At 38.5% G+C, this 19,814-nt stretch overlaps 1 protein-coding gene across 4 annotated transcripts in view; it reads right to left on the bottom strand.

The window, feature by feature from the left end:
* LOC116176473 (serine/threonine-protein phosphatase 6 regulatory ankyrin repeat subunit B) overlaps positions 1-19,814 on the bottom strand; it is a gene marked incomplete at its 5' end in the record, with an annotated part of 44,846 nt that overhangs the window by 15,724 nt on the left and 9,308 nt on the right. Inside the window, 13 exon segments of one of the 4 annotated variants that reach the window (XM_031495064.1) lie at positions 308-1,113; positions 1,163-1,298; positions 1,788-2,014; positions 2,190-2,306; positions 2,449-3,133; positions 7,119-7,696; positions 7,746-7,911; positions 7,963-9,390; positions 9,436-9,644; positions 9,697-9,790; positions 9,844-9,942; positions 10,175-10,522; positions 10,570-10,725. In XM_031495064.1, coding sequence (XP_031350924.1) covers positions 746-1,113; positions 1,163-1,298; positions 1,788-2,014; positions 2,190-2,306; positions 2,449-3,133; positions 7,119-7,696; positions 7,746-7,911; positions 7,963-9,390; positions 9,436-9,644; positions 9,697-9,790; positions 9,844-9,942; positions 10,175-10,522; positions 10,570-10,725 — 4,611 coding nt within the window. 4 annotated transcript variants of the gene reach the window in all.

Raw genomic sequence — 19,814 nt, forward strand, 5'->3', positions numbered from 1 at the left:
GAGAAAGGTGCAAGCCACAGAGCATTTCAAAGTGCCCAAATTGACGTTCGTTCAGTTCCTGTTCTACTAACTTTACACACTCCTTGGTGGGGATTTACTCAGTATTACGTTGTTGTTAAGCGTTTTTAATGCATTAGGTTTCGGACGATTAATACGCGGCAATAGCAATCGCAAATGACCGATGCTATTTGTTGACCACTTATTAAAATTGAATCATCTAACCTCTCAGCCGTTTTTGAAAGACAAAAAGTTTCCAATGTTCTTTTTTTTTTATTAAAAATACATATCGTTGCAAGTAATTAAGGACTGCTCTAACAGTACAAAGAGAAATAGTCCAAATTGTTGAAACTACTCTGTCTGATTTGTGTAGTAAGCTAACCGTTTCCTAGTTTTAAAGAACAGTGAGGTTTAATATGAGGCGAATTTCAGTAACGATCAGTGTAATTTTTGGACTTTATATCTTTGTAATGTTTTAGGTCTACTGACATACTTAAACGTAACTATTTGTACGAAACATCTTACATAAACTACTTCATTTAATAAACAAAGACTCTTATACTCTTATATAACAATTTTGATACAAAGTTTGGCATACATTGCGGATGAAATCCTGTTCACTTATACAATTACGAAGGAAAGCCTGGGAGTATAAAAATTGCTATGTATAAAGCTAGTTTGTTGCAGAATAGGAACCAGGTATTTACATGCGACTAATTCTATCTACATTTGGAAGAGTTATTGACTTTTAAGGGGCGACGTTATTAGGAACGGGTGTGTCGCTTTCATTTCCATTATCGTCACTTTCGGCGTCGGTGTTTGTAGCGCTCTTGATTTCGTCCACGTGTCCAACGAGCGCCCTGTATTTTTTGGCAATTGATTCCCAGTCGGCGACGTGTTCGATACGGTTGGTGTGTAAGTTGAAGCTCATCTGCGAGCCTAAGGGGCTTCGTAGCTGGGTCACCGTCAACGATGCGACCGATTCCTTTGGAGCGATTTGACTTCCTTTTTTGACCTTCGACAACCATTTGGCACCGGCTTTGGATCTTGGACTTAGCTCTTGCGCTTGGAAGGTGTTCATCATGTGCACCAGACTAGGCCGTTTCTTCTTTTTCACTAAGCACAGAGTATTACCACGTATCCTACTTTGAAGTCCGAATCTTACCTCTAGCTCTGCACAGGTCGACTAGGTAAAAGAGCCATGTTGTAATTAGATTGATCGGAGAGGGCGCTGTTGTTGTTCTATGCATGTTGCGTATCAACTTGCTCAGACCAAACTTCCATTCAATATCGGATTGTGCCTACGCATGTGTAAATGGATTTCTGTACATGTTTATTTACATCCGATGATTTCAGTTTATGTACAACTTTGTTGCGGTAAACACTAAACTAAGTGAACAACTTCATGAATAAAGTAGCGGAGTTAACTACAGAAAACCTACCACTTTATCTATGAAGACACGAAAAGTCTATTCTATCACATGTCATCCAGTCCAAGAGAACTGGTGCGATTGTATTTATAGGCGTGCACCACAGCATGCAAGAGCGTTACCTGTATGCTCTGATATGTATCGGTCATCATAGCAATGAGTAGATTAATTAAAACAACAACGGAGACCAACATATATATTCCAAAAATGAGTTTAAATAAGGCCTCAGTCCATGCCGATTGAGGATGTTGCTTGGTATGTAGCTGTTCGGCTGAAGTTTGTCCAAAAATCGCGAAAAACATCAGCTCAAAAATCTCCACCGGGTTCTTTTGGACTGGAATCACAAATCACGCTAATTACCTGGATGCGTTGGTAAGTGTCAGACATCATAGCAATGAGAAGATTGACTAGCACAACGACCGAGACCAACATGTATATGCCGAATGAAAATTTGAACAGATTCTTCGTCCAATCCGGTCGATAGGGTGGCGTTCCTGCCGGCGCCTCTACTATTAGCTCATCGTGTGTCGTTTGTCCAAATACGGCAAACGATAGCTTCTCAAAGGCGCTTATAGGATTCATTTTCACTATGAAATGTATCCGTCAATTAGTACAAAGGCGTTAACCGACTACACACATACAGACAGACGTTAACCCAGTACTACTTCATCTAACATAAATAAAGACAGACACACAAAAGCAATGCCGGTCTGCGACGACACACCATTAGACAAGGACTAAAACCCCACAGGCATCACTTACTGCCCTCATCTTGCACCGTGTGCTTTTTGCGGAGGCGACCATATCGTGGTACCGTAGCCGTTGTGGTTGTTCCAACCCAGTCTACATTTACCGGGATAGTTCTATTATCTAGATTCCCTTTGTCAAAATAAAAGTAAGTACAAATACCAAGTATAATATGTCACCTGACAACACTACAAATTATATAAAGTCCAAAAATTACTTCAAATCGATAGTTAGTGGTAACCGCAAAATGACGGAAATAACTAAAGGGACTTACCTTCACGAAAGTATCCCGGTGGCGGCCTACGCAGCTGCTTCACCTCCGTATTTGACAAATCCTTAAAGGGCTGATTCAGCGCGACGAAGTGCATGGAGAATCCAAAAACGAATATGGCTAAAACGGCAAGAAATCTTGCCAAATCTTTCATTAGGTTTCCTATAATAATCGCCCATGGTCCAAACAGGTAGTGGAACGACAGAAAGTCCAATATTTGCACGCATGCCAACAGGAACGATAGCGCAAATAACTGATTTCGGCAATACATCAACGTCGGCCAACTGTTGGGCGTAATAAAAAATCCCAGCACGTGCGTACCGACACCGAAAATTCCAAAAAGCAGCACCGATATTTTAATCCATCCGAGTCCCGATTTATCGCTAGGATTAGTCAATTCGAATAGTAAGAGTCCACTTAACCACACTAATAAGATCCATTCGTACCAGTAAGGGATTAACATTTCGCGCACCACTGCGTATGGGGGTGTCACGCCGACTATCAGTAAAAATAACATGAGGTACACGTGAGAGGTTAAGTACGACATAAACTTAATGATGGGAATTTTGTTGTATTTGTGCCCGAGCGGCAAAGTTAGGGCCACCCAAAGCGGGGGGCAGATGATAAAGGCGAAAAACAACGAGACGGTTCTCCATGCAGGCCAATTCAGTGATCCTCTCCACAGTTCCTGAAAGGAAAATAAGGATCAGTTGTGTGTGCTAAGTGGGTCCGTGAAGTTGTGGTCTCGCCTAGAATGGAATTAGTCTCGTAATTTTGTGCTACCAATTTAAAATTTTGTGCTTTTCTGCTAGTGCGTGCTATCAATTTGAAATGTGTCACTTGTAATTTTCTGCTAATTTGTACCACCAGTTCGGTTTTGGCTGTTGTGCTCATTGCGTTGACAACAACAAAATTTAACCTTTAGACGAATAATATTTTTTATTAGTTGTAGTATTTGCAAAATAAATTAATGCAGGTGCGATTTACTGGTACCGATTTTTAGCGCATTTCTACAAAACTAAAAAAAAATGCGCTATTGTGGCCACTTTGTTCGTACGTCCGTCCGTCCGTCCGCTCGTTCGTTGAGACGCTACTAGTTCTTTATCTTAAGAGCTATTGTTCTACTTTTTTCGCTATTTGGTTCGTTATGGTGTCGAGGCTTGCACCAAGGAAGGAATTTTTTTTGCGTTTATTGCTAAAAAAGTTATTGTAAAAAACCAAAAAACCGTTTTTTACATGTTCCATAATTTTACACTTTTGCCGTTTATTAACCATCCTAGAGATCGTTTATAATTTTGTATTGCTGTCTGTCGTCTGTCTGTTGGTCTGTCCGTCTGTTCCTTTGTCTGTTTGTCCCTCTATCTGTCCGTGTGAACGATAACTTTGTTTAGAAATGTCCGATCGCTTTGACATCTCCGTTAGTTATGAACTGAATTGCATGAAATTCAATATGGGCATAGCTTTAGCCATATAATACGCAATGCCAAAAGTTGAGTCGAATGGATTCAAAATTCACAGGTGCCCTTTTCGCATCTCGACCATTTATAAACCGAATTGAAAACTTTTTTATTTATAAAAATATTGAATGAAATTTGATACATAGGCACTTGGAATAAATGAAAATCTAACGCCAGTTTCAAAATTTGGTTTTGCGTATGCGCAGTGCCAACTTTTTTATTTATGGAAGCATGTAAATTAAATTTGATACATAGCAACTTGGAACAAAGGGAAATCTAACGTTAGTTTTAAAATTTAGGTTTCCGCATGCGCAGTGGCAACTTTCTTATTTATGAAAGCATTGAAAAGAAATTCTTCTTATAAACGAAATTGAAGTAGCGCGTCAAAATTGGATTGCACATGTGCAACGCTATCTTCATATTTATGGCCGGATTTCTATTCTAGTCGGCATAGGAGATTTACACATGTACCGCTTTACAGCGAACATAAACAAAATTGTTATTATTTTTCAAAACGCGTAATTCGATTAGAAACTATTCGTAAAGATATTGGTGACAAGTGCGAGTTACTTACGGACTCAATTTTAATTTAAATTGGAAGGTGCGCCCAATTAGGTAATATTTTTTTAAACATTGGAGCTGTTTTATCAATTCGACGAAGTTATTGTCGGGTGTGCGAATTACAATCACAAGTAAAACAGAACGTTTCACTGTGTTTACACTTGGAGTGGATAGCTACGATAAAAACACTTTTATTAACCAAATTTGTACTTCCATCTTGTTTATACGGGACAATAATAAGATTCTTGATTAAACGGCAACCAGTAAAAAGATTAAAGACGATTAATTAAAGGTTTTGTTACCTGTTAAAACCCTTATACAAGGAGAAAATTGATCAATTTCATACTGCGACATCTTGGTAAATTATTCAAGTGATTAACAAAATTCCAAATATTCAATTTCGTAAAACCTGCAGCCAAGTTTGTTCTTGATTCAAATCGTCAAATGTCATTTGGAAAGAACCTCAACCCCCTTATTTGAAATTTTTGCATTGTATAAAAACAGGAGTCGATTGTTTTGGAATTTTGGATAACAATTTATGTTCAAAGTAATTTTAACATTCCTGAAGAGGTCGAAGCACGGAAATTTATTCCTTGAACAAATTTGTATATTTTTTATGAAGAATAAGCGAACCCAAACAAAAGATTTTGGTGATTTTTTCTCATTAATTGTGAAAATGGACTTTTTAAGTTCATCAAAGAATGGCATTCTTTGAGTGGGTTCAACATTATTTAGCATCCAGAGGTGTGTAAATCTTTTGAATAGGAAAATGTACGACGCGTTGGATTAATTACAAATATTAAAAAATCGGGTTAATTAATTAAATTATAAGGGGACATAAAGAACCAACTTTCTGCGAGGTAAGTCATAAAGTTTACTTATTACTGAGCTAGCCGTGGATTTAATTAAATCATTACAAAAAAATAATTGTTACAGTAAAATTATTACCAGTGCCGTAGAGAATAACATTCAACCCCTGTAAATATAATTAAACCCTTACAGCGTGCAGCAAACACTAAACACTAAATCTTCTTAAAAATATTTTTGGTTTTCAAAAACCTTAAAAATTTCCGTAGAAGCTTTTTTGAAAATTTTTCCAGACAGCGTGTTAAAAAAAATTATTGAATAATTGGCAAAAACGTAAAAAAAAATACTCTTGTTTCCAAAATGCGGCCTGCTTTTACATTGACGGGAATTAGAAATGTTCCTATAGGTTACTCGTCTAGCATTTCTAAATTTTTAATATACGGGGTGAATTTGATCAATTACCATTGATCCTTTCACCCTTGTGCTTCCTAATTTGTTATATATTTGATCGATTAGTTTTGATGACAATGAAACTGCAAACTCATACCTCAATCATTTGAAAGCTGTTCGGACGATGGTTATTCCATTAAACCGTAACGGAGCACCCGTTTCCGTATAGGAATTATAGCAGAATTAATGAACGCACCGTACATTGATGGAAGCTACTAGCTTTATTGAACACCTGGTACTTCGATTAACTTAAACGGGAGGTTCCTTATGAGGAATTGTAGTGAGCGCCTAACATTTACGTGTACCAGTGTCATTTTTTACTACCTAACAATAACTTGTGCAGCTATACATTAACAATCGCGCTTACATTGATCTTTACAATTCGCCATTTCAACAAATAATTGAAGTAAAAACGTACACAGAATGTCGATATCTAAAATTACTTGCAGGAACCGGCAACTAAGAAGGCGAGAACGCCGCATGCGCAGATGAGCAATTTAGAGTCTGCAGGAAGAGCCAGTGTGGAACAATGGCGCACCAATAAGTGCCACTAAAACTAATAATATTACTGTGCAGGATATCCCTGGATGGCGCGGCGTTTCCTACAAAAATGTAATAGTGGGTTCGCGTCATCTCTCGTCTTCTTAGCTGCCGGTTCCTGTACTTTGAGAATTGCGGGGGACTGGGGAATAAAATGAAGGAAACCTATCCAAAATTGGTATTCCTTGAGAAAGGAGAGCAATTTACAAGGCATAAAAAAGAGAGGCCATCACCTGATCAGATACGATACATTATCCACGAATTACTTCTCCAGGGACATATAGTGATTTTCCAAAAAAAGTCACTTAATTCTCCACCCGCGTGAGGAAAAATTAGCAAATCTCCCCCTCCCCCCTCCACCCAAGTAAACGATACGGTAATTGCACTGATTTTAATAGTCACACATTAACGTCATTAGTACATCATATATCATTGATTTCAAACTTTTGAAAAAAAACTGTACATAACATACACTACATCGGGATGGGAAGTTGTGCATTAAAAACTTGAATTATTCATAAAAGGGCTTAGCCCAAAGCTTAAAACTACCAGCGATAGCTACTTAGTAAGTTACTAGATTATAATATTTAATAGAAAGCTTGAATTTAACATTAGAGTAGAGTATGGCATTCGAAAATTCTGAAATACTAATAAACGCTGTTCTGATACAATATTAAATACCAAGATTAATTAGCAGAAAATGGGGCACAACGTTTTGAATTTTATTCACGGAATTAGGCAAAGGGGTAGCATAGTAGCACTAAATTATGGCACGTTTACGAAAATAATTCCTGCCTAGGCTGTCACTTCACGGACCCGTTTTTGGTTGGTGTTTGAATGAAACTACCATTTTTTTACCTGGAGGTATCGCTGAACGACCGTATGAGCTATCACTTCCTTCTGCTCGTTTTCGATAAGTACGTCCAAAAATTCGACGTTCCGCCGATCGGTGGCCGTAAGGATTCTTCCGGCCGATTCCGAACCGGCGGCCAAAGCTAACAATTCGGTCGCCATGTACTCGCAATGTTTACCGGCCGCGATTAAATCTTTAGCTCGCTCCTTCTCCTTGTTGGACAGTACGATGAGTATGTTGGATAGTTTAGCGGCGGTATCAACGGGTGCCGGTGAAACGAGGACGAATTCCTCCATGGGCCTGTTGTTGTGATTTTTGGAGCAGACCATGAGATTGTAAACGAATCTTCTGTCCTCCATTAGCGTGTGGGTGTCGTGTTCCTTTGTTAGTAGGTATTCGAGGACGTCGTTGTGGCCCTCAGAGGCTGCGAACCAAATCGGGGCGGCGCCAAGGTTCGTTTCCGATTTGGGAGATGCCCCAGATTCGGTCAGTAATTTTACGACGTCAAAACAGCCCGCCCTTGACGCATAATGCAAAGGCGTCCATCCGTTCTTATCCGTTGCGTTGATCTCCGCACCTTGACCTGTACAAAATCAATGTAATTCAAGCGTAGAGGGTGTCATAAATCTTACCCAATAAAACTTCCACCATTTGGTAGTGACCGTGAGTCGCCGCTATGTGTAGACCCCGTCGACCGTGCTTATCGTGACTCTCGAGCAGTTCGGCGGATCTACTTAGTAATAAACCCACAACTGTCGTGTGACCACCAAAGCATGCCAAATGCAAGGGGTTGTAACCCTACAAAATTGGTTCTAATTATAAAAGCTCGGTTAGAAGAATTAAATTTACATTTTCGTGCGAGGCTGCATCCACCTGCACACCGGCCGAGTTCAAGAGCAACCTTACGACGTTTTCGTTACCCGAAAACGACGCCAAATGCAACGAAGTCATTCCTGATTCATTTCCCAGCGTTGGCACTAGGGACGCGCCGCTCGGCGGTTCTGATTTGACAGTGCCGGGTATGTGAGTGAGCAGCTCCCGGACCGTATCAGCCTGTCCAAAGTATGCCGCGATATGCAAAGCCGTCACCCCCAACTTTTTACTGACTATCCGAAGAGTGTTGGTCGACCTTAAAACCTCCAAAACCTGCCCGTGGCCGTTTTTTGCCGCCAAATGCACGGCCGTAAATCCGCTCTTGTTCTCATCGGTACAAGACGCTCCGGCCCTCACTAAAGCCTTGACAACCTCCGAATGTCCACCTTCCGCGGCTATTTGCAGGGGCGTCGCGTCGGTCAGCTTATTTCTGGCGGTGATCACCCCCTGCCTGTCGAACTTCATCAGCTCCTCGATGACAGTAACGCTACCTTGAGCTGCCGCAATATGCGCACACGTATTTCCGTCCTTCGTCGTCGCCATTACCAGACTCGGATGCTGTTGCAGAAATAACTGGGTCACCTCCGAGAAGTTATTCTGGGCAGCCGCATGGATAGGTTTCTGCCCCATATCGTCGGTCGCATCGATATTGGCTCCTAGTTCCAGAAGTAATTTACATACCTCGATTTGGCCGGCACCTGCCGCCAAATGCAGCGGTGTTTGTTTACGCAAAGTTAAAATATCGATCACGGCGTTGTGGTCTTTAATCAGAAACTTAACCAGGTGTGTATAGCCATTCATGGCCGCCAAATGCAATGCCGTTCGGCCAACTCGCGATTTTGAGTTGATAAACGCTTTATGCGTGAGGAGGAGATCGCACACTTTTAGGAAGCCCTTTTCGGCGGCCAAGTGCAGAGCCGACCGCCCTTCGGTGTCAAAGACGTCTACTCTCGCGTGATTCGTCAGCAGGTTATTTACAAATTCCGTGTGACCTTTGTGAGATGCTATTGATAGTGGGGTCCAACCGATTGCCGACTGCTTATTCAGAGCTTTTTGCATGTCTGTGTTTGACATATGGGAAATCATCGCCATCAGGACGTCGTTATTTCCGGAAACCGCAACGTAATGGAAGCACGTTTCGTGAGCGTGTTTCGATAGCAAATTTACGTCAGCTCCGTTTTCCAGCAGGAGCCTCACGACTTCTTTGTCGGCCAAGGGAACGTCGACTTCTTCCTTGGTCACAGCACAGGCGTAATGTAGGGCGCTCTCGTTGTTATCGTTAACTTCATTCACGTATTGCGCAGCTACCTCGTTACCCTTATTTTGTTTTATGTAATTAATTAGATGTCGCACGACGTCTGGCCTACACCCTCTACACGCCAAATGCAGGGGCGTTTCGGCGTTCTAAAATACGAAGGTTTTCACAGATCCTCGATAAGATGTGCTTACCTTATTCTTGAACTGGGGGTCTCCTCCATCATCGAGTAGTAAAAGTAGTGTGTGAAGGTTTCCGTATTTGGCAGCAACGTGAACTGGAGTTTGCCCATCGTCTGTGGTAATATTGGGACCTGCTCCAGATTTTAATAACATCAAGGCACATTTATCACCATCCTTAACTCGGGCAGCTATGTGCAAAGCTGTTTCCCTTAATTTACCGCCTAGAAAAAATTGCAGACGTTACCAGCTGACATGCGGCCACATATAAATTACCTTGAATATGTACATCGGCGCCGTATCCTAGTAAAGTCTCTACAACTAGCGGTTTTCCGGCTTCCACCGCAATATGTAAAGCAGTGTAATTTTCCTTTTAAGCATTTGTAAGAAAAAGCTGCATCGTTATCGTCATGATATACTTACATTAGTTGTTACGTCCACTTTTTCTCCCTTTTGTAGAAGGGTATTGATTATGCCAATATGACCATATTTTGCCGCCGTATGTATACTCCGAGCGCCATCCTGAATAAAACAGATGCAAAATTATAAACCCTATTTGCATGACAAAGAATGTTGAATACCAATATTTAAGATTGCGCAACCACTTTTATTGCTCTATTCTTGAAAAAAATAATGATTCGTATGACCTTTAAGAATTACACGAAAACGTTAGCTTTTCCTAACCTTGAAAGGCAGATTGATGGCCGAGATTATTTTATTCTCGTTAATGCGTGCAGAAAGTCGATAAACGAACCTTGTTGGGCATGTGAAGATAGACGCCCTTTTTGAACAGCATCATCGCGCAGTCCGCGTGTCCGTTGAGGGATGCGATGTGCATAAGCGTCGATCCATCCTTGGTCCTTTCAAAGATGCTCGCCTTAAATTTATCGACCAAAAGCTCGATGATGTTCGCGTGCCCGTATTCCGCGGCCAAATGCATTGGGGTGCGATCTTGATTGTCGGTTATGCTGGCCGAGGCGCGTACCCCGTAAAAGTATTTTACCAAAATCTCATCGCCCTCGGCCGCGGCGATGTGTAGAGCCGTCTGACCTTCGCCGTTTTGCAGATCGACGCTGGTACCGTAATCTACCAAGATTCTCACCTAAACGGGAACGTTTCAATTTGTGGTCGAATTTTGGGAATGATTACCATGTCAATGTCCCTTCGGCGCGCAGCCAGATGGAGTGCCGTATCTCCATTAGCAGACGCCGATTTGAGTTGATCCGCCGTTTGGGAACTCAAAAGTTCCCTGCACATAGATTGATTGCCGGCCTCCACTGCTAACAGTAGAGGAATCTTTCCTCTCTGAAACAGAACAAAGCGTATCAGGCACATTCAATATCATCTTCCGTATAGCGAGAAACATAAACAGATACTTATCCAAAAAGGACCTTTCTCTAATTAGCACATGTGGTCCCGGATCATTTCTACAGAGGTTCTTCCGGTTTCAAAATCTGATTATTTCAATAACTACCTTACTTTTAATCATCTACGCGAGTATGTTTCGTGGGAATACTTATGAATATAATAAAGTACGGGTGTGGTATGGAAAATTATGTAAGTTTAACGAATATTGGAGAAGAGCGAGGACTATGCTCCGCTCGAAATTTGGATTTTGTTTATCTCCTTTGTGTTAAGAATTAGTTTCCTTTATCAGACAATTGTGTGACTGTTATAATAATATAAAGTAGTTGTCAGGTAAAGTCCTGACTTGACTTTCCGACTACTTTTAATAGAATCATGCAATTATCTTTGGTCATAGTATAACATTTAGAAAATGCCCTCTCGCGCCTTTATTTTGAACCCGGCGCAAAAAGTGTACAAGCCTTTTTTGTAGATCTCATCAAGACACATCTTTTTTGTAATTAACATTTTTCACTCTGATGCTTACTTTTATTATTTTTACTATTTATATTACAGATATTTACGTCTTTAACATACGTATATTACGTTAGTATGCAGGAAATCCTGATGCGTCGATCTTACATAGCTTTTTTAATTATCTTCCGTTTAGGCTTCCTAGTAGTCTACATATTTCCATATTAGTTTGCATTTCCTTGTTATTTTTGAGAATATTCCTTCCTTAATTTTCGCGGTTCGTTCTGTTCTAAATAAACAATGTCGTGTAATCGCCTTCAAATTGTGGTATCTGTATCCGTGGGACAAGAACCCTTTCGTACTCCTTTTCCTCTCGTAATTCCTTCTCACAGAGCGATACTGCGAGTACGTGAACCGTTTCCTTTGCAGTATCAGGTAATTCGCCGTTTACCATTACATCCTCGTGGGCTTCTTGAATGGCGTCCTAGATTTTGGGATGGAAATTAGTATTTTTTCAGGAATAAAATCAAAACTGCATTTTACATGCTTATATTTCGGACATTGATTCGTCCTTTATCAGAGCAAAGAAACTGTAAAACAATACACAATTAAAATTTTTCCAGGAATAAAAAGGCAATTTTGATCTTATTTCTGGAAAAAAATACTAATCTTCATCCCAATTAGCTAACAAGAATCATCCCGGCGCCTTAAATTTGCAAGGAATCTCCATCTGTTTATACTTACTTCCAATAGCTATTGGAGTGTTTCTCATCCAGTTCTTCCCGTGTGTCGTGGATAAGTTTCGTAATTTTGTAAATTGTGGGTGCGTGTGACTCAGGCTGAGTCAGGGGGGGGGGGCAGTGGCGTAGCATGCACAAATGGCGAACGAACAAGTGCATCGGTCATCGGTACCCCTTACGTAAACGACTCATTCCATGGGATTGTTTGATATGATGTCGTTTATTTTGATTTTTAAATTTAATAATTGGCGATTTTAGCGACCCCTTTTGAACGGCGACCAGGGCCCGTGCCCTGTCTGCCCTACCCTAGCTACGCCCCTGGGGGGAGGTATATCTTAGGATCCTCGCCCTCCAGGTGTCGTTACCGCTAGTGACGGCATGCTGGTGGTTTGTCTCTGCTTGGGAGCTGCCGTTGACAGGGAGCTGAGGTATTCATTGTACTTCATGACCAATTCATGGGCAACTTCTTCGCGAAGTAATCATGTCCGGACTCTTGTGGCAGAACCATCATTTGTGAGTGGCGTTGGCTGAAGGTTTTCATTGTGCTTCTAACTGACTCCTGACTTCCTTTCAAGCTGTTCTGCTAAATCAAGGTAGAGCTGTTAGAACTTAGGCCATTAAAGTGGCAATTATTTGGAATATCCTGTCGTTGTATTGAAACAGAGCCCCACAAAACCAGCAAAACATACCGTAACTTAAAAACAAAAAGAAGCTATCATTCAAATGTAACATAAAATTAGTCTCCACCTATTATTTCCTTGTTTTGTGTCTCTTATAATATTGTACGAAGAAGTGCTGAAATTGTAGTCCTAGAGAAAGTGGTTTACCCTGAAAATGTCACAAACGGAAGTGTACCTACGTAAATCATATTATCCGATTACAGTTTCGAAAGCTTCCAGTATAATTCAATCAGAGCTGGGCTGTATTCGTTTAAAAACCAAATGCTTGAAAATGTCACAAACGGAAGTGTACCTACGTAAATCATATTATCCGATTACAGTTTCGAAAGCTTCCAGTATAATTCAATCAGAGCTGGGCTGTATTCGATTTTGTAAAAACTTTTTAGTATTCAAATGCTTCAAAGTATTCAAATACTTTGTCATTAAATACTTTTATGGAAGCAGTATTTTGTGTTTGTAACTCAAATACTTTCACAAATATTTAGTATTCGAATACTTCGCAAGGTATTTGAATACTTTGAGAAGTATTCGAATACTTCGCATAGTATTTGAATACCTAACCTTCCTTTTTTTCCAAAAATCGACTACTCCAAAATTTCTCGGGAAAACACTTTTTCTTATTAATTTTGGTGCGTAGAATCCAAAACAATTCGTACTTTTTCGACCAGACTTCTCAATTAAAAGTTAGACTAGAAACCAATGTCGAAAAAAAAATTCATAGGGCTGTAATTTTTGAACTTGTAGCCCAATCTTGGAACTGTTTGAAATTATGGATTCTACAGGCCACATTATATAAGAAAATTTTTTTTCCGGGTCGATCCGAGACAATTTTTTTTTCGGGCCTCAAAAAAAAGGCAGGTTATAACCTTCCTTTTTTACCAAAAATCGACTGCACCAAAGTTTCTCGGGAAAACACTTTTTCTTATTAATTTTGGTGCGTAGAATCCAAAACAATTCGTACTTTTTCGATCAGACTTCTCAATAAAATGTTATGGACTAGAAACCAATGTCGAAAAAGAATTCAAAGGGCTGTAACTTTTGAACTAGCAGTGCAATTTTGGAACTGTTTGAAATTATGGATTCTACTGGCCACATTCTATAAGAAAATTTTTTTCCGGGTCGATCTGAGACAATTTTTTTTTCGGGCCTCAAAAAAGGCAGGTTTTCGGGCCTCAAAAAAAGGCAGGTTATAACCTTCCTTTTTTACCAAAAATCGACTGCACCAAAATTTCTCGGGAAAACACTTTTTCTTATTAATTTTGGTGCGTAGAATCCAAAACAATTCGTACTTTTTCGATCAGACTTCTCAATAAAATGTTATGGACTAGAAACCAATGTCGAAAAAAAATTCAAAGGGCTGTAACTTTTGAACTAGTAGCCCAATCTTGGAACTGTTTGAAATTATGGATTCTACAGGCCACATTCTATAAGAAATTTTTTTTCCGGGTCGATCTGAGACAATTTTTTTCTCGGGGCTCAAAAAAAGGCAGTGTATAACCTTCCTTTTTTACCAAAAATCGACTGCACCAAAATTTCTCGGGAAAACACTTTTTCTTATTAATTTTGGTGCGTAGAATCCAAAACAATTCGTACTTTTTCGATCAGACTTCTCAATCAAAAGTTATAGACTAGAAACCAATTTCGAAAAAAATTCAAAGGGCTGTAACTTTTGAACTAGTAGCCCAATCTTGGAACTGTTTGAAATTATGGATTCTACAGGCCATATTCTGTAAGAAAATTTTTTTTCTGTGTCGATCTGAGACAATTTTTTTTTCGGGCCTCAAAAAAGGCAGGTTATAACCTTCCTTTTTTACCAAAAATCGACTGTATCAAAGTTTCTCGGGAAAACACTTTCTCTTATTAATTTTGGTGCGTAGAATCCAAAACAATTCGTACTTTTTCGATCAGACTTCTCAATAAAAATTTATGGACAAAAAACTAATTGCGAAAAAAAATTCAAAGGGCTGTAACTTCTAGTAGCCCAATCTTCAAACTGTTTTAAATAATGGATTCTACGGGCCAAATTCTATAAGAAAATGTTTTTTCCCGGTCGATCTCAGACATTTTTTTTCCGGCCTCAAAAAAAAGCAGTACTTTTAAGTTATTCAAATATTTGAGAACAATTTAGAAATGTTTATGGAAAGTTTCCATTGTCACAAAATCAAATATAAAAATCCGATACAACTGAATACCGAACGATCCTGGAGTGAAACTTTTTGACTCGATAGTCTACGTAACTTAAAAACAATAAGGACCTTTCTTATATCCTTAAGACCATTGTGTACCAATTTTCAAAGCGATCGCACGTTTCTAAACAAGTTATCATGCACACGGACAAACGGATGGTAAAAAATTGATCTGTTCCAAAATCGCTAGGATGAATTTCAGAAAGGCGTACGTATCATGTGCACGGCGTACGATCGCTTTGAAAACTGGTACACGTATTCTTAAGCATATAACTGGTATAAGAAAGGTCCTGGTAGGTACCTCGTATATAATAATATAATAATAATATTACGCTTTTACTCACCTTAAATTTGTATATAACAATAGAAATATAAAACAAGCTAACCCCAATCAAAGTATAACTTGATTTTTTCAGTAGTATTAAGACTTTTATCTAGTATACTATTTCAAATTTTTAATGTATTTGAGTGACAAGTAATTTGAATACTTTTTACTGTATTCCAATACCTTTCAAAGTAAGTTAATGAAATACTTTTCAAAGTATTCGAATACTTATGAAAGTATTCGAATACATTCTAAAGTATTTGAATACTTATTTTTTAAAGTATTTGAATACTTATTTTTTTAAAGTATTTGAATACTTTTCAATGTATCTGTATCTAGTATTCGCTTGTGCTGGACGTAAAAGTATTTAGTATTCAAATACCTTTGATTTGTGTAAAGTATTTACTATTTCGTATTCAAATACTTTTTGAAAGTATTCTGCCCAGCTCTGAATTCAATTCAGTATTTTATTGTAATACCAAAGAAGAAACTGTAATTCTAGTTAGCAAGATGAAATAAGTAGGTACAGAAATTGTTAACTGTAAGTTCGAATTAACAAGTTGCAATTCATAAAATAGCAATTAGTCAGTTGAAATTGATAGTTTTAATTGTAATTCAAGTACTCGTAGAAGGCAGTAATAACAACTCCGAATGATAAGTTGTAATTGATAAAGTGATTCGAGTTGAAATGTGAAATGTAATTCTGAAAGTGTCAATTTTATAACTGAGAAACTTTTTTATTTGTTTGTTTATAAGAATAAGAATGCTTTAATTGGGGTAGAATGATTTTTCTAGGCCCACAATTTCTTAGTTTCGATGTTCGCGTGTTTAGGATACTGTGATGGGCGCCTGGTACAACTTGACTTTTAGAACCCTTCTAGCCCCACACAAATAATATTGCATTACCAATCTTTCCGAAAATGCGCGACAGAATTTTCCTTAATTTTTAATTTAATTGTTTACACCTTGCCACGAAATGAAAGTATACCTACTTAAACTGTGCAGTTTTCTAGATAGAAACAGCAGTCTCCAATTAACTAATTACGAACAAATCTAATTGAGGCAGGCGAAGGACCTGTTCGTGCTTGTCACCAGAATGTGATTGTAATTTCTGCCAAAAAAACAACGGTTAACACATATTCTTCATTCATTTTCGTTCACGCTTGAAGTTCCGATTGCATAATGATGCATACATAAATACGTAATGGCCAGGTCAGTCACCTATACATGCATTTATTAACCGCAATCCATTCAGGACTGTTTAATTTTGATGCATGATATACTTGGCGAAATTTATTTTGAATATTGTCAGTTAAATGGAATCGATATTTACAACTTGCAGTCATGGTTTGATAATATACGATTGTCGTGATTTATTTCCAACTTTCATGGAAAGTTTTCTAAATTTAAAATGTAATTGTAAAAAAATGTAATTTCCATACATTCAGTACTCACATATCAATGGGATGGCCTATGCGAAATATCGGAATATTTAATTTTCAGAAGGTAGACTATAGTTTTCTAGTTACTGCTGTCACGCATCCTTTAAATAAAGCTCGATATCCTCCTGATATTGGGTTATGGAGCAATCATATAATATGACTTCTACCGTTATCCATAGCATCCAGTCTTATACAATTGAATCGAATTATTCTCTACTAAAGTACATACTTATAATTTCGATTCCAAGCACTTTATTTTTGTGGTATAGATACTTTGTACAGGAGAAATTCTTATGAGGAGGAGCTTTCAGGAACGTGAAGCTTCGATCAATGTATTAATTTTTGTTGGAACACATTGCTGGTGAGCGAGTGTCACAGGCGGTTTCCCATATACAAGGAATGTGTATTCCGGTGACAAATTTCTATGAGCGAGTTCCCTTTAGGACCAAATACTTCAAGGGTGGATTTTCAGTAGCGAATTTACCAGTATCCATTTTTCCTCAGTTAAGCAAATTGTCTTAGTCCATTGTCCACTGATGAAGTTGTTCCTTTAAAAGTTTGCCAGGTGAATGTATGTCCCAGATACTCCTTCACAGTGATATACGAAAGAGAAGGTTGCGAATTAACCGGAAATGGGATATACTACATTTATTCTCTCATAAAAGTGTCAATGGCAGACGAAGCACATAATTAATTAAATTAATTTTAATAAATCCTGATGCAAAACTTCACTCAAGAATCTCATTTTGGTATAGGCAAGTATTACGCCTCGCCTCCAAGTAGATTCGCCCCTGGAGCATTCACTCCCGGAAAAGGTTTGATGTAAATTTAAAAAACTAAAATTGGTCATTTCCTTGAATGTCTTATACTTATCATCGAAAGTATAAGAGATATAAAAAAAAGTTTTATATAAAAGTTACTGTCTTTGATACGCTTCATTTAGAATTGATGTCAAAAAAATTCAAGATGACTACTTTTGAGGAACATTTACCAACTAAAGTTAAATAGGCGCCGTATTGGATTTTTAGATTACTTGATAGATTTTTTAATTCTCTTTTCAACGAGCTATCATAACATAAGGTTGAAAATAAGACACCAGTTATATCAACGGTTTTTGAATTTTAATCAAGTAGTCTGTGAACTGCAAAACATTGTCTATTTAATCAATTCTCTATCTTTAATATACAGAGTGGCCCAACGAGAAGTATACAGAGGCCTTTAAGGGTATTAAATTTAGAAATTTCGAAAAATACTCGAACACGTCAATTTTGTATTCGAGGGGGACAACTTTTGGAATACAAATCACGAACCCAAGTCTTCACCCCTCTACGTAGGGAGCTTAACCCCTAAAATTTTAAATGGCATCCTATGGCAAATGGCACATTATTTGAAACCCAATTTAATCGTGATTACTAATCTGCTTTGCTTTTTAAATTCTATTGATTCGTTTCGGAGATATTCGCATTTGAAATGGTTTTTTTAAAAAAACCAAAACAAATGCGATCTAAGTCACCTTGTATTAAAATTTTTAATACAAGGTTTAAATTGTACAAAAAATAACAAATAACATTTATTTCAATAAATGCTCGAATTGCCTTCCGTCTGCTTCCATGCAATAATAAAGATTTGCTTCAAAACGTTGCCGTACATGTTGCAAGATTTCAGGGGTAATCGCTCGAAATTGTTGAGTTATACTATAGTGCATTCTATTCTTACACTATGGTTATACGTGCTCGCAACCCTTGTAATGTTCCGGGCGGAGTAGCATAAACTTTATTCTTTAAATATCCCCACAAGAATAATCTAAAGGACTTAAATCAGGGGAAAAATCCATTTCAAATGCGAATATCTCCGAAACGAATCAATAGAATTTAAAAAGCAAAGCAGATTAGTAATCAAGATTAAATTGGCTTTCAAATAACGTGCCATTTGCCATAGGATTCCATTTAAAATTTTAGGGGTTAAGCTCCCCACGTAGAGGGGTGAAGACTTGGATTCGTGATTTGTATTCCAAAAGTTGTCCCCCTCGAATACAAAATTGACGTGTTCGAGGATTTTTCGAAATTTCTAAATTTAATACCCTAAAAGCCCTCTGTCTACTTCTCGTTGGGCCACTCTGTATAGCAAGAAAGTTACCCATGCAATCCCAGGCGATCTGAGACACACTGTATATTCACCCACCGATTTTTGAGATGTGTAACGAACGAGCACTCAGGGATGGGAGAAAAAGTATAAATTTGGAGGACGTACATTACCGGGATGAATAATATACTTGGTGAAGGGTTGTTTTGATGAAAAGTTGTCTAAAGATATTTTATGTCAGTGTCAGAAGCAGAAGCGAGCTGAAATTGTGTGGCACGTAATTATTTAAAGGACGGGGCTCTAGGGCGAATCTTACAGGGGTGTATTTACCTAGAAACAAGTTTTTTTTAAGACGAATTTTCGGGTGATCATTTTGGCATCAGTTAGAACCCACATTTGGCGGTGTCGCGCGCGACTATCCCGCTGCTGACTCGCAATTAAAGTTCTGCTATGGCTAATCCTTTTTTTTGGGTCGAGCTGCTGCTCGCGTAGCAAGCCGTGCAGCGTATCCTCTACTCTCTTCTGTTGTATGGATTCAGTGATAAGTACAATACAAATCTGGTTCATCGTTCATATCCATTATCGGTTCCTTTAAGAATATTATGGTTACGTCAAGTAACCACCCGCTTCAAACTCTTAAAGGTAACCGACCAATACTTTATACAATTGAAAAATATTTAAAGTAACATCACTGGAATCGGCATTTTCTTTGGTATACTAATAGTACGTCCCTCCTTTGAAAAAAATTTTCTCGAAAAAAAATTGGAAACTGTCTCGCTTTTACTGTGACCCTTTGAACCTCTTTAAAGCGCATTTCCGCAAAAATAAAAAAACGCGCTATTGTGGCCATTTTGTCCGTCCGTCTGCCCGTCCATCCATCCGTCCGTCCGGTCGCTGCTAGTTCTTTATCTTAAAAGCTATTGTCCGTTGTGGTGTCGAGGCTTGTACCAAGAAAGGATTTTTTTTCTGTGCCGCTTAAGAAAAAAGTTATGGTAAAAAATCTATTTTTTTCATGTAGCATAATTTTACACTTTTGCCGTTTATTGACGATCCTCGAGATCGTTTATAATGTTGTATCGCGGTCTGCCCGTCTATCTGCTTCCGTCTGTCTGTCCATCTGT

Source organism: Photinus pyralis, unplaced genomic scaffold (assembly GCF_008802855.1).
Source record: "Photinus pyralis isolate 1611_PpyrPB1 unplaced genomic scaffold, Ppyr1.3 Ppyr1.4_LG7, whole genome shotgun sequence".
Lineage (NCBI taxonomy): Eukaryota > Metazoa > Arthropoda > Insecta > Coleoptera > Lampyridae > Photinus > Photinus pyralis.